This window comes from Carica papaya, chromosome 3 (assembly GCF_054855325.1).
Source record: "Carica papaya isolate Zhongbai chromosome 3, ASM5485532v1, whole genome shotgun sequence".
In the NCBI taxonomy this organism is placed as follows: Eukaryota; Viridiplantae; Streptophyta; class Magnoliopsida; order Brassicales; family Caricaceae; genus Carica; species Carica papaya.
The window spans coordinates 13464256-13477689 of NC_142311.1; the positions used below are offsets into that span (position 1 = coordinate 13464256).

A 13434-nucleotide genomic window follows, 5' to 3' on the forward strand; every position below is an offset into this window, starting at 1 on the left:
TTAAATAAATTTACATCAAATTTAAATTTTTAAAAAATAATGTACTACTATTTAAAAGATAAAAATAAAGTAAATTTATTAAAAAATAAACTCTCACTAATAATATTATTTTAAAAAATAAAAATAAATATGGATTAAAAATAAAATTTTATTTAAATTTAAATTAATAAATAAAATAAATAATAATTTTTATATTTATTTTAAATATAATAAAATTTAAATATGTATATATCCAAAATATGAAGAATATGGGCATATTGGGTTGCAGGTAGTGAAGGGATATCACTAAATATTTTATTGAATAGAGAAATTGTTCTGTCATTGGCTTTTTCCTAATAAGTCCAACGTGTCGGCCATGCACGTCCAAGAGACTGCTTGTACGAGAAATTAAATTATTGCCAGTAAAATATGAATATACGTGCCGCTGAAACTGTGCAGAGATTTTTTTTCTTTTATGATATAATCTATATAAATATATATTAGTGTAAGTAATATATGGATTATTCAACCTTTTGTCTTTTTTTTTTTTTTTTTTTTTTAATTTATTCATCTTGTCGGGTTCTTAGATATTTGTAGGTTCTCGAAAAACATTTAAGCAGAAGCGGACACAATAAAGATGGATGCAATTTGCCTCCTTATTTCTTCATCTCCACTAATTAGATCAAAGGCTAATTGAAATATTTTGTTTTCTAGTAGGACTTTTGCAATAAACTATAACAAAGAATTCTTCGTTTTATCTTCTTTCAGAAAATAAAAAAATTAGATCTGATTCCGATCTACTATTATTACTCTTCAAGTAAAAGAATTTAATTATTTTAAATTTTCTGGAGTAAATATGATTAATTACTAATTTGCCTGATTACTACGAACAAATAATTCAATGTAAATGGTGGGTTTTAAACAAATGGAAGACCTCAAAAATCCTTCCTTTTTACAGAATATAATATAAGGAAAATGAAAAGAGCAGCTTCAAATTCTTGACTGATTTCTGTATAATACATAGCTGTAAACAGACATTAAAATTGGGTTTGGGGTCATATGCTTCTTTTCAAGATTTGCATACATTAGCATCATCAAGTATAGATATACTGGCATCCATAAGAACCTGACAATTACGTTTGAAAAGAAAATCTTTGATTAGGTAAAATAATCACATAATTAAATAAAATAATTAACCAGAAAAGATAGATGCAGACATTTCATGATTTGAACTTACTGGGATCAATGGCGACAAGCATGGCGGTCCCACCAAAATCACAGGTACCTCCGGTCACCTTTCTGCTCTGCCAGTAGCTATTAAAGGCATAAGAAGCGTGTGAAACCAAAGTGTTGGGCTGAAAACATTGCCCATTGGGCTGAATAGAATTGCAATCTGCGCCCGATCCACACGCGTAATCCATGGCCTCTTGGATTATTGGATCGGGCACCGAAGGCTTCGCCACGCACCATACGGCAAACTGGTGGACCTCGTGCGACGGAGGTGGTGGCAGAATTGGCGCCGGGTATACTACAGGTGGTTTGTAAATGGGTGGATTTGGTGTGCGCTTGGGTGGGCTGGGTATGTATTCAGGTGGGTTGGGAATTGTGATGGGTGGGTTGATTATGTAGTCGGGTGGGTTTGGACCGGGCGACATTGTTGGTCCAGCAGAGGGTCTGGAAGGTGGGCTCTGGAAATGAAAATTGGGGGCGTAGGGTGGTGGTGGTGTGTTTTCGGGTAATGGGTGTGGTGAGAGTGATTCAAATGGTGGGAGAGAGAATGGAGAGCTTAAACCATACGAGTCAGCGTTTAAAGGGTGCAGCCATGGATGAGTAATGGGTTCTTGAGAATCCAACAAGTCTGCAAAATTTCTTGCGTCTGCACGAGAAGGAGAAGCTAAAAAACATGTAAGAAAAACTGAACACAGAGTTAGAAAAGCACTAAACAAAAACTTTTACAATTACCAGTGATGATAGATGCTGACAAATGAAAAACAAAGATGAATGCATTCATACTATGAATCCTTCTTGATTCCATTGCCGGAAAGAAAAAAGAGCTGTGTAATCTAATTGGAGCAACCATAGTTTCAAAGTGGATCCTCTTACTTCATCCATCTTATATACCAGCATTTGTCCGGCAGTTTGAGTAAGCAATACAGGCAAGAACACTTGGTGGGTGAAAAGTGGATTCGTTTAGCAATTCTTTTTAGCTAAAGTAGCGAGGAAGAGGGAGTATTAATTTGCTGGAGATTTTGTTTGATTCTTGGTTCATCTTATTAGGAATATGTGCTTGCTTGGCTTGGTAGAAAGACTGAAGAGAAATAGAAATTTCTGCACTTTTTTTTTTTTTTCTTCTTATTTTACTTGCTTCGTACTCAAAGGTCTCACTTCCCATTCTGCTGATTTATAACACTAATAGGCTACTGTCCAGTCCGTACTGTTTGTAGCTTGAGTGTCCAAAGTCCTAGATGTATTTATTTTAGGGTGGGAGAAATTCTGAATTTTGGATCAAACCACAGCCGGATATATTGTTTAAATCATTTTGACCAAGTTTTACAGGGCATCTCTAACAAAACCAATTTGTCTGTTGTGTTTATAAATGTACCTAAGGAAAATATATGCAGAATAACCAGGTAAAATTTTTTCTCACCATATCTTCTTGGGGTATAGATTTCCCATTTGTCATTGTGGTTATAAATCAGGATGTTGAAATTGCTTAGTTATATTAAAGTATTTGAATTCAACAATATTACATTAATTCTATTAGTTAAAAATATAACCTACAGGTGATCTATTATTTTTTTTTTTGTCATAATATTCATTTCACTCCTAAACGTAATAAACTCATTAACATTAAATCTAACTTTATTATTGCAGTCTCACCATATTAATTAAATAATTTTCCAATGTCAGTGAATCAAATATTATAAATTAATCATTACTAATACATAATATATTCACAAAATAACAAGTTCAACATTCTCGGTGAGATTCAAAAATGCGACTTTCAATTAGAGGAATTTGTCAATTTATTTGATGAAATATTGATAACTATAATTTAATAGAAATAAAAGAAAAGAAAGCTTAATCATGGTGAAAAAAATAACAACGAAAATATAAAACATCACAATAACACAGATGCTACATGCTGGTGCATAGTTAGAATTGTGGCATCTCCTATGTCAGTAAACACTATTGAAATCACATTTACAGCAAGATGCATTTTGCAGTCAGAGATGGATCCAATCAAGCTCAATTCTACTAAAATTTCCAACTGTACCTGCCTCTCAAACAAGTTTCGGATCCACCTCCATTACTGGAACCGTAGCCCAGACAGAGCTGTTGTATAGCTGAAACTGCAAAACATAAACCAATTTATACATTTGAACAGATTTTCAGTTCAGCGCTAGAGAAAATTTTAAAGCTGCTAATATCTAATAAAACATACATATGTAACTTAGAAGACAGTACTTCTGTAAGGATAACAAGTATCTTGACAGCTTAAAATATAGGAGCTTATAGCCCTTCAATTAAGTCTTTTCTAAAAATGAACTGTTGAATTATTTAGGACTACACAAGCTTATAAACTGTTTAATTTATTTATATGTTTGATAAAGATATAGTTATTGAGCTCTTAATATAGATATAGTTATTGAGCTCTTAATATATAAAATGACAAAAAAACCAACAATTTTGTCATGTTTAAAATATTAGAACTTGAGAGTGGAATTCGTACAAATTACTTGAGAGCATTATAGACACTTGGTGAATACAAGAATTTTTAGAAACTTCATAGGCTCTTTAAGATAAAAGCTGCTCGCTACCAATTTTGTAAATATACTATTGCATGCCTAAGTTGTTTACCTTATAAAATCTTAGATATTTATCAAATACTTCAAGAAATTAAAATAATTCATAGAAAGTTTATAAGTTTTCGTTAGCTAAAAAATAAGTTGAACTAAACAACCTCTAAGAAGCCCAAACTCAAAATCAGTTTTTGAGGAGTACAAGTAGAAATCATTATTTGACAAAGGCACACCTCTTTCACAATCTCATCGCATTTACGAGCCAACTCTTGCAATTTAGCTGCTCCAGACTGTTTTTCCAGGTTAGCCTTTGATGTAATAGCATCCACCTATTGATGAACAAAATAAGAAACTCAGAAATCTCACAAATGAAGAGTAAAAACTACTTTCACTAGTACAAAATCTTACAAATGGGAAGTACCTCTGCCACTATCGACTCAACTTTCCCTTGTCTTATTTGAAGATCCTGCCTCCTAGATTCCACCTCCAACTTGGCATCATTTAATTCTTTAGCAGCTATCTCAGACTTGAGATCTCTTTCTTTTACTAACTGCTTTCTTAACTCATCCAACTGCTCGACTGAAGCAAGCAGGAAATATGGATTTAGGTAAAGATTTCAGGATAATATGTCAAGTATAATACCATTGGATAGGATGCAAGGAACAGGCCTTTCCCCTGTCGTTCAACCAATTTGGCCTCATATGACTTGTCCAACACTCCATCATCACTCAACTTGGCTTTTAGAACCCTGCAGTCTTTTTCAATGGATTTCACAGAGTTCACCTAAGCAGTGTCAAGATTACAAAATAAGATGATTCAGCCAGATATGTGAACACTTAGATGCCTTTTTGTCAAAGAAATTATTCATATTGTATAGATCTAATTTTAAAATACTTCATATTCTTCACAGAGACTTCAAATTAAGTAGGCAAATCATGATAGACAATTTGCAAAGGAAAGAAAAGGACTTTGTGAAGAACTCTATAAGCTTTTGTATGTTTCATTTTTTCTTTCTGATTTTAACTCAAATATAATACACATATATACTCTTAGACAGAGTGAGAAATAGTAAGAGCATTAAGTTCTCAATTACTAAGTCCTTGATTTTAGGCAGAGTTAGTGATTTAACTTTGACAAATCTCTTTCTGATTTTCAGGAAAGATCTTTTCCTTTTGAAAAGTTTGTTTCCTTATCACTTTACACTAACCTGTTCATTTATTGCCTGCATCTGAGCGTAGTGCTTTGACATTTTCTTGTGAGTCTGTGGAAAAGAAACCAAAGGCACCAGCTATCAACTATTCTCTCAATGGAATGAACATATGAAAATCTGACACAAGCTCTATTTGACACCCACAGTTGAGGTGATAAAGCATAAATTCAACTTCTTATATGAATTTAAACACTACTTTAGCCTAGCCAGTCAACAGAAAAATGACAGTAAAATGTTTAAGTTTTTTACAGAAGTAACTACAGTAAAATGGACTTAATATACCTTCATATAAACCTCCAGAGTGGCAGTTTTCTCCTGGAAAGATTGCATTGCTGATCTTTCAGCATTCTTTGCCTGCTCACGAACAGATTTTTTCTCCTCTAAAGCTCTCTTGGATGAAAATTTTAAAGTGTCAGCAGAAAAAAGAAGTAAATATGAAAAAATTGTGCGAGTAATGCAAACAAACAAGCAATGATAGGAGTGAAATAAGTAATAATTTTGTTATGCTCTCTAATCTACATGGTCGCATGCACATGAAATATTGTCTCCTTATATGTTATGAAATAAATTTAGATAGAGTCACACAAGAAACAGTAATCTTTGCTTTCATAAGAAATATTAGTGGTTGTTTAAAGTTGGATACCATCTAAGCCCAATTCTTTTGAGCCGTCTATTTTCCACCTCAGAACAAACATCACAGTTTTTCTGTTAAACTTAATTAAAAGTTATGCTTTTTTTCCCATAAATCATTCTAACACCGGAAGAAAAAAAAAGTAAGCTTCAGCTGTTAAAACAAAAAAGCTGTGTAAGTTAATTAAATGATAAACAAGTGTCTAAGTTGCTTATAGGCACTGATGCTGCATTTGGTTCATTTCCCATCTAATTCCTCGTCAATACTTAGTTTTAGTTTTCATATTAGTCTTAATATATATAATTAAATTCTCGTGTTTAGGTTATCACTAAACCCAATTTTTGTTTTTAAATCTTAGAAATTCAACTCCTAACTTCAAAGGAAGGAATTGAATTTTTGCTATAAGGGAATTCAAGGTAGGTATGATGGAAGCTAAACATACAACAAATTATGTTTTAGTTATGCATGTTAAGACTAATATAAAATTTTAGAAATTCAAAAGAAATTAAGACGAAAAGGAACCGTATGCAACCTTTAGCATTTTAGACACCTTTCTTTCACTAATCTCAGACACTTGTTAATCAACCATATTTCAATTACTATATTTTAACATTAAGAATCAAATGGATGATTATTACTGCAGTCGGGTCCCACCATTCCTATACCTTTGAGAAAGCAAGATCTGGTGTTTTCTCACCAAAGCATCCAAAGTTTTATATTTACATTAAAAAATATAAAACTACCTTCATTCCTAGTTAACTACTGCCTAAACATGAATAGCTTCCCTACCCTATCATATCTCAACAGTAACATTCATGCTTATGAGGTGAATTTCTTAATGCTAAAATAAAAACAAAGAAGGTACCTGCAATTTATCCGGTGACTGAACAATTTTTGAGCGCAAATTAGCATTTTCTTGGACATTTTGCACCAGCTCAAACTCTGCTTTGGAGATCTTGAGAAGCAAAGGAAAAGATAGTTGTTACTTGTAATTTAAATAAAAACTAGGAAACAAATATTAAGTAGAAATGCTAAATAACGAACGTGTACAAGATTACATCATGAACATGTAGAGTTAGCATTTAATGGTAGCCTAAACAGACAAGAAAGCAGCTCAAGTTTAAGCATGTGGGAGAAACATCAAACAAATTGTAAGCCACATATTCAAGATATCCTTTAGGTATCAGGAAGGATTTATGGGAAACAAACAAAAAGTGAAGACAAAATAGTAAGAAAGGATTTATATGGGAAATAAACAACTGTATTATCATTCCAAAGCTTCATCAGGCCACTAATAGGATAACCTCTCCATATAAGACTCTAGCTTTATACATCTTTCTCTTGTCCCTTCTTTGAGTTTTTCCAGCACAGACAAAATCCTTGCAAACAAGCAATAGAATAGAGCAGCTAACAAATAACAGACTGGACAGACAAGTAGAACAGACAGAAAGTCCACACCACCATGGCATGTGAGTCATTAATTAAGGTGATAAAAAAGATAAAAGGCCACTTCCATTATGTTAGAGTGAATTTCTCTTGTGTATTGATGATAAAATACTGGCTTCTAACCGAACAAATCTCACATCAAATAGCTTTTGCCAACTAAAATTTGCAGACTCTCTCTAACATATAAAAGCTCTTTCAATATCAATGTCCTGATATCGCTTTGCTAATCAAGCCGACAATATTGTACCACCAAGTACAATTATTTAATTTGAGGATCCAAACATAGGCATAGTAGTTACAGAAAGACATTACCTCCTTATCCATGTCTGCAGTTTTCTCCTTCAACTTTCTTAAAGAAGCTCTCAGAGACATCTGGTGACTGTTGAGGCCTGCAATGTTCTGGTGCAATTCTTTAACTTTTGCATCTAACTCTTGAACAAGTGGCAAATCCTTTTCTTTCATTTCATTATAATTGGCAATCTCAGCATTCAACTACAAGGCAAATATTTGGTGAAAATCAATCCTTATTCTTTTTACAGCACGAACTGTCTATTCTCCAATACCTGAGAAATCTTAGCCTCTAACTCTTTTTGCTGGTCATAATGGAGAGTCAGTTCCTCCACAATTGGTCTTAGAAGATTCATCTTGGAATCTCTGAGATTGAAAACAAATAGAAAATTAGTCTATGACCCTTACAATGAGAACCCTTGCTCTAAGGTCCCCACAAGCAACATTTTCCAAGTTCCAAGTGAAGAAAGAACCATTTCTCTCTTCATAGCAAGCAAATACTCGGAACAGATATTATCACGATGACTCTATCCAAAAAGTAAATCCATAAGCCGTAGAGGAAATTCCTGTTTACGCATATTTTTAAAGTGTCTGCCACCATAAAGTGAGCAGTAGTTTAACTCAGCATTGCAAACACGTTTGTCACTACAAATGAAATAAGCTACAAAACATGCGGTTACCAGAGCAGCATCAATATTCTATATGTTTTCTGCTATTTTAATTCGACTCCATAGCAAAAAATCTGGAAATAATTCTCATTAAGCAATTATCTTCTGCAATACATACTTGTGAAGACAGAAATTCAGGATTGCACTGAAAAAAAATTCAGTCCGAGCTGCATCTGGCCTTATCAAATCCTTAAGAGTAAATTTGATCGGGCAATCCACTGAAGCCACCATCTCCTTAACCTTGCTGTACAAATTCATGATCTGGATTGACCCGACATGAAGATCCGGGTTCTCAAGCTGCTCCAAAGCAGAAAAATCAACTTGCCCTTGATCTTCCCTGCAGAAATTACAAACCCACAAAGCAGAATTAGGAACACCTTTAGTAAACTCAAAACTAATTTCCACTAACGAGGAAAATTTGAAGGCATAACAGAGAATAGAGCCCGATTAAGAAGCAAAGACAAAGTGAAAGATACTCAATGCATACTCGTGGAGAGCGTCGAGGTAGATGAGAAGTCGGGTGTAGAGATCCGAGACAAAATCCGGGCTAGGGTTCTTGAGGTCGTTTTCAGAGATGGTGGCAATCTGCGACTCGGCCAGTATCGTCATTATGTCGGCACGAGACAGCCTCGGGTACTCGTATTTGGACATGGCTTGCTGCTGCAAATTTTTTCCACGACGAAGGAAGCTAAATTTTCGCGAGAGAGTGGTAATCGACGGAAAAAGTTCTGGATAGAGTCAGGTGATTGAAAAGCTTTTCCAGAATCAACAAAGGAGATGAAATGTTTCCCGCCTAAAAAGCTTGCCTAGACCGCCTTTCAACATGTACATTTAACGTTATATTTTGAATAATTTTAACTTTTTTTTTTTTTTGTAAAATTAACTTAAAAGTTCATACTTATTTTAAGTAAAATATTATGATAGTTATATTAAACAAACAAAAATTTAATTTATGTAAAATTTTCTGTTTATTCAATTTTTTTATCACCATATTTATATATTATTTTAATTAAACTAAGTGTATATTTACAAATAAATTACACAATTTTATTCCAAATATAATCTAAAATTTTATAAGGAAACTAATGTTGATTATGTTTTAAAAATCAGTTATACGAAATAAAATGTAAGTATATTAAAAAAATAAAATATATGAGAAATTTTGAATGCAATAATGTTATAGTCATAAATATATTCTATATTGGACTAAAGTTATCTATTTTTCCTATTTAAAAGAATAAAATGTTTATCATTTTAATTGTAATCACAACTAACATATATATTTTTTATTTTTTTATAATTTATGAAATTTATATTTATTATTATGTGTATTTTAGAGAGAATGAAAATTTAAAAAAAATGTTGAGAACAAAAAACAAAAAACAAAAATTCTTAAAATAAATTAAATATTATTTAAAATATAGTAAGATTTGATATAAAAAATTAGGAAATGCATATTTAATGTAAGGTAAATTAATTCGAATATTTTTTAAAAATATAAAAATTAATTTAAAGCAAACTTAAGATATAAATGAAATCAAACAAAATTAAATTTTATTGAGATTAAAATGTCATTTAGCCTGTGTGCGTGTGTGTGTGTATATATATATAGGGTCTCAAATCAGTATTACTATGCTTATTCTTATTTATTATTTTTATAATAGTACTAAAATCGTTATTGACGATTTTACAATAATTAATCATTTTATTAACTCCAAGAAAACAAAATGTTATAATAATTAATCAATCAAGAGAAAATATTTTATTTTCCCCAAAAACCTAAAGGACAAAAAGGGAAAATCATAAAGCTGCACAACAGCTATTTTAATTTTCAAGTCACGAAAAAACATTCCACGAGAAAAACACCCCAACGGCTACTTTGCCTCTTCGTATATTCCTCTTCGCCTCTTTCCTACCCTGATCAACGAGAGAGACGGCCGTTGCAACTCTAACCAGTCAACAGGCTTCAAGGAGACGCAAACACGTTCAGCAACTACCAAAAAGGAAGAGTTCGAAGCAGCAAAAAGTGATATTCGATGAGGTTACAAAAGGAACAAGATGAAGAAGAAGAGGTCCAGGTACTCATCAGCCAATCAAGGGCCAAAACCATCGAGTATTTGGAGCCAGTAATGTCGAAAGAGCTTCTCCAAAAATTTCCCGAAAGTTCTGCTTTCGGATTCGATTACTCACAGAGCTCGATATGGTCTCCTCTGGTCCCTTTCCCTCACGACGCCTACGCCGTGGACATGGATTCTGTCACGCCGAGAAAACTCTACTGCGAATTTGATCAAACACTTGGCGTGCACTTTGAAGATGGTACCGTCAAGAGAAGTCGCGAAAAGAAGCGGACTCCTAATTTGAAGAAGAAATTGAACGACGTTGGGATTAATTTGAAAATTCTTAAAGGGATAAAGAAGAAGAAGACGCCGATGATGGCGAGAAAAGGTTATGGCTTCTCCCCGGTTCCAGCAAAGGCTGTATCTTGTGCGCCTGTTATCGCCAAGAAATGGAACAAGTTGTTGAAAGCTGCATCGAAAAGTTTCAAGAAGACGAGGAAAGATCCGACGGTTCATGTGAAGCTTTCCAGTTATTTGAAAGGTGTCTGAGAAATTTGCCTTACGAATTTCTTTATGTTTTTTCTTCAGCAATTATGAGAGACTAAAAAGAAATTGTTTCATTTTACACGAGTAATAATAATTCATTTTTTTAATTTTAATTTTAGTTTCATCTTCGTCTTCATTACTGTTTACAGAGCTTTGAAAGAAACTTTCTTCTGTACTCGCGAAAATCTAGTCTATCTGAAACTTTTCTTAAGCAAGAATCTCGAGAAAAAAGAGAAATTAATCTCAATTAATTGATCCTACCTAACATAACCCGGATCAATCTCCCAAGCGAATCAAAAGAAGATCCATTCTCCGTCAAAACTTCTCTGCTCTTCACGCTCATTTCTTTAACCTTTCTTCTCATCTCTTCGCTCTCACTGCTCATCACACGCACCACCGCTTTCTCTATCTCATCCGCCATCACAATCTCACCATCGTTCTTCAAACGAAGCTCCACTGGTCGATAATCCTCCTTCCGGTAATCCAATCTCATCTCCATTGCCAACCCAGCTTCCTTCACCATCTCAAAACTATTAATCTGCTGCTCTGCGTACATCGGCCATGTCACCATCGGCACTCCGCACCACACACTCTCCAAGATCGAATTCCACCCACAGTGCGTCAGAAAAGCTCCAGTCGCTCGGTGGGCCAAAACCTCCGCCTGCGGCGCCCATCCCTCGCACACCATTGCTCTATCTCTCGTTCTCTCTAAGAACCCGTCTGGTAACATATCGGCGAGAACGGCGAGTTGGTTGCTCGACTTGGGCCGACGTATGGGCCACAAGAAACGGAGCCCACTTCGCTCGAGCCCGATTGCGATCTGTTTCAGCTGCGATTCATCGAAGATACCAACACTCCCGAAACATAAAAACACCACTGACGATGGAGGTTGAGCCTCAAGCCATTCCATGATTCTGTCTCGTTGGTTTCCTTCTTCGGAAAACCCTGCATGAATATGAGTTTGACCTTCGATGTCAACAATAGGACCGACGGTATAAACCGCCGGTATAGATCCATCAGAGGACAACGACTTCATTGCATGTGGCTCAAGATCTGCAAACGTATTAACGATGATTCCCTTGGTTCGTTTGAACTTTTTTCCCCGATCTACTGAAATGGTGTATCCATATTTTTCAAACAAAAATGACGGTAAAACGGAAACTGGTACTGGGTTGGAGTAACTCGGGACGACTACTGACTCTGACTCGTTCAATTTTTCAAACTCTAGGCCCGTCTGGTCATGCCAAGTCGAAAGACTAAGAATAAGACCAAGAATAGCAGCACTAGAAGTATAGAAAATATAACAAGGAATATCAAGTTCATTCGCTAACTCAATCATGGGACTGCAGAACATATCAACAACGAGTCCAACAAGTCGAGCTGAGTTGGAACCCAGAAATTCTGTAACCAAAGCTTCCTTGACGTAAGGTTTGTGTCTCTCCACGAAAAGATCAAGAAACAAATCCGGGGACTTATTGAGATCGTAGGAAGAAGACTCAACAGAAGGCAGAGTTATATATCGTACTCGTGAATCTAATGCAGCTAGTGATTCGGTACTGTATTTATCAGAGGCAAACCATGGCTTAATAACGAGAACAGTTACAGAGAACCTGTCGTCTCTGTCGAGCAAACGCTTGACGAACCCAATGGTGGAGACAAGGTGGCCGATGAGTCCGGGTGTTGGGAGGAAGACGAGCTCGGCTTTCTTTGTGTTGTCTTGGTCAGCCATGGGTGTTTTCGTTGGTACGAATTGTAGAATTTGACGGGGTATATATGTGTATATATACAAACGGGAGAACTAAGACAGCTGTGGTGGTCAAATGAGACGGCTATGACTGTCGTATCAAGTGTATAATATGTCAAAATGAGAATTTATTGACATGATTTATTTAATATAATATATATTTGTAATGCAGTGAGTAGTTTGAGAGTACTTCATTTTCTTGACTTACTTGTATCCCTCTTCCTTATAAAAATATTGAGTGAATTCAATTCGGAGTACGTTTTCTCATATATATATATATATTAATTTAAAATTATTTATTAATATAATTGGTATATTACAATAATGATAATGGTTCTTGAATGGCTTCTAGAACCATGAGGGGTCATCAGTATCACATTATTCATTCTTCTTCTGTAAACAGGACGGGCATTCTTGTTTATAACTAATACTCTTCCGTCATTCGACGTTGTTCGCTAGTTAAAACCTTATTAAATTCATAAATTGTCATTTTATAACTATACTATAAGCTAATTAATTTTTGTATGTAATATCTAATCCAGTGTGATTTAAATTTGTCAGTATATTTGTTGAATTACAGTAATTAAGTTCTATCATATTGAAATGTAAATAAAAATATAATGGTTAAAATAGTCATAATAGTCTAAAATTCTCAACATATTTTTTTAATTATATATTTTTTTGCTTGTAATATTTTATATTAACTATTTTTCATAAATAAATTTTATTGAAAACAATACTATTTTTTTTTTTGAAGGTTCTATTAGTTTAAAAATATTTTTAATATTTCAAAGAAAAAAACACTAATTTTACCAACCAAACATGTGTAAAATACTTTTCAATTGAGAACAAATTATGCATAATTTTTATTGTAAATAAACAATATTTTATCAGCTGATATAAATAAAATATTATTTATACACCAGTATGTGTGTGTATATATATAGAAACTTGCCCGTGGTCTGAAACCATTTTAAACTCGTCGGGGTAACGCAAATAATATTAAATAAAAACGCCCAACTACTAAATAGCACATCAGTGAGTTTATTTAATTTCGACGTT

At 33.9% G+C, this 13434-nt stretch overlaps 3 protein-coding genes and 1 pseudogene across 4 annotated transcripts; 1 reads left to right on the forward strand and 3 right to left on the reverse strand.

Moving 5' to 3' along the window:
- Positions 1-876: 876 nt before the first annotated feature.
- Positions 877-2706, reverse strand: LOC110821803 (uncharacterized). 2 transcript variants are annotated; one of them, XM_088215985.1, is made up of 3 exons: positions 1993-2706; positions 1217-1855; positions 877-1105 (listed from the first exon to the last, which is right to left on the reverse strand). In XM_088215985.1, exons 1-3 carry the CDS (start codon positions 2057-2059, stop codon positions 1074-1076), a joined length of 738 nt encoding a protein of 245 aa, XP_088072111.1. In that variant the 5' UTR covers positions 2060-2706; the 3' UTR covers positions 877-1073. The 2 variants fall into 2 exon arrangements, with proteins under 2 accessions (XP_088072111.1, XP_088072110.1); XM_088215984.1 differs by having other exon boundaries at positions 1942-2703.
- Positions 2707-3067: 361 nt separating this feature from the next.
- Positions 3068-8835, reverse strand: LOC110821751 (kinetochore protein). Its single transcript, XM_088215983.1, has 11 exons — positions 8513-8835; positions 8144-8362; positions 7633-7723; positions 7382-7561; positions 6489-6578; positions 5275-5382; positions 4990-5043; positions 4451-4565; positions 4204-4361; positions 4016-4111; positions 3068-3332 (listed from the first exon to the last, which is right to left on the reverse strand). Exons 1-11 carry the CDS (start codon positions 8674-8676, stop codon positions 3264-3266), a joined length of 1344 nt encoding a protein of 447 aa, XP_088072109.1. The 5' UTR covers positions 8677-8835; the 3' UTR covers positions 3068-3263.
- A 1039-nt stretch (positions 8836-9874) lies between these two features.
- LOC110821840 (uncharacterized) lies at positions 9875-10741 on the forward strand. Its single transcript, XM_022051792.2, has one exon. It carries the CDS (start codon positions 10062-10064, stop codon positions 10629-10631), a length of 570 nt encoding a protein of 189 aa, XP_021907484.2. The 5' UTR covers positions 9875-10061; the 3' UTR covers positions 10632-10741.
- On the reverse strand, positions 10714-12386 carry LOC110821839 (UDP-glycosyltransferase 71K1 pseudogene; annotated as a pseudogene).
- Positions 12387-13434: the final 1048 nt, after the last annotated feature.

Excerpts from the sequence above, each read along its gene's own strand:
- LOC110821803 (XM_088215984.1), bottom strand. The coding sequence starts at position 2,059 with ATGGTTGCTCCAATTAGATTACACAGCTCTTTTTTCTTTCCGGCAATG. Across the intron at positions 1,856-1,941 it reads GTCAGCATCTATCATCACTG|ACGCAAGAAATTTTGCAGAC; the intron begins GTAATTGTAAAA and ends CTTCTCGTGCAG. Across the intron at positions 1,106-1,216 it reads GCTTGTCGCCATTGATCCCA|GTTCTTATGGATGCCAGTAT; the intron begins GTAAGTTCAAAT and ends CGTAATTGTCAG.
- LOC110821840 (XM_022051792.2), top strand. The coding sequence starts at position 10,062 with ATGAGGTTACAAAAGGAACAAGATGAAGAAGAAGAGGTCCAGGTACTC.
- LOC110821751 (XM_088215983.1), bottom strand. The coding sequence starts at position 8,676 with ATGTCCAAATACGAGTACCCGAGGCTGTCTCGTGCCGACATAATGACG. Across the intron at positions 5,383-6,488 it reads AGTCACCGGATAAATTGCAG|AGAGCTTTAGAGGAGAAAAA; the intron begins GTACCTTCTTTG and ends TTTTCATCCAAG. Across the intron at positions 4,112-4,203 it reads TTGAGTCGATAGTGGCAGAG|GTGGATGCTATTACATCAAA; the intron begins GTACTTCCCATT and ends GTTCATCAATAG.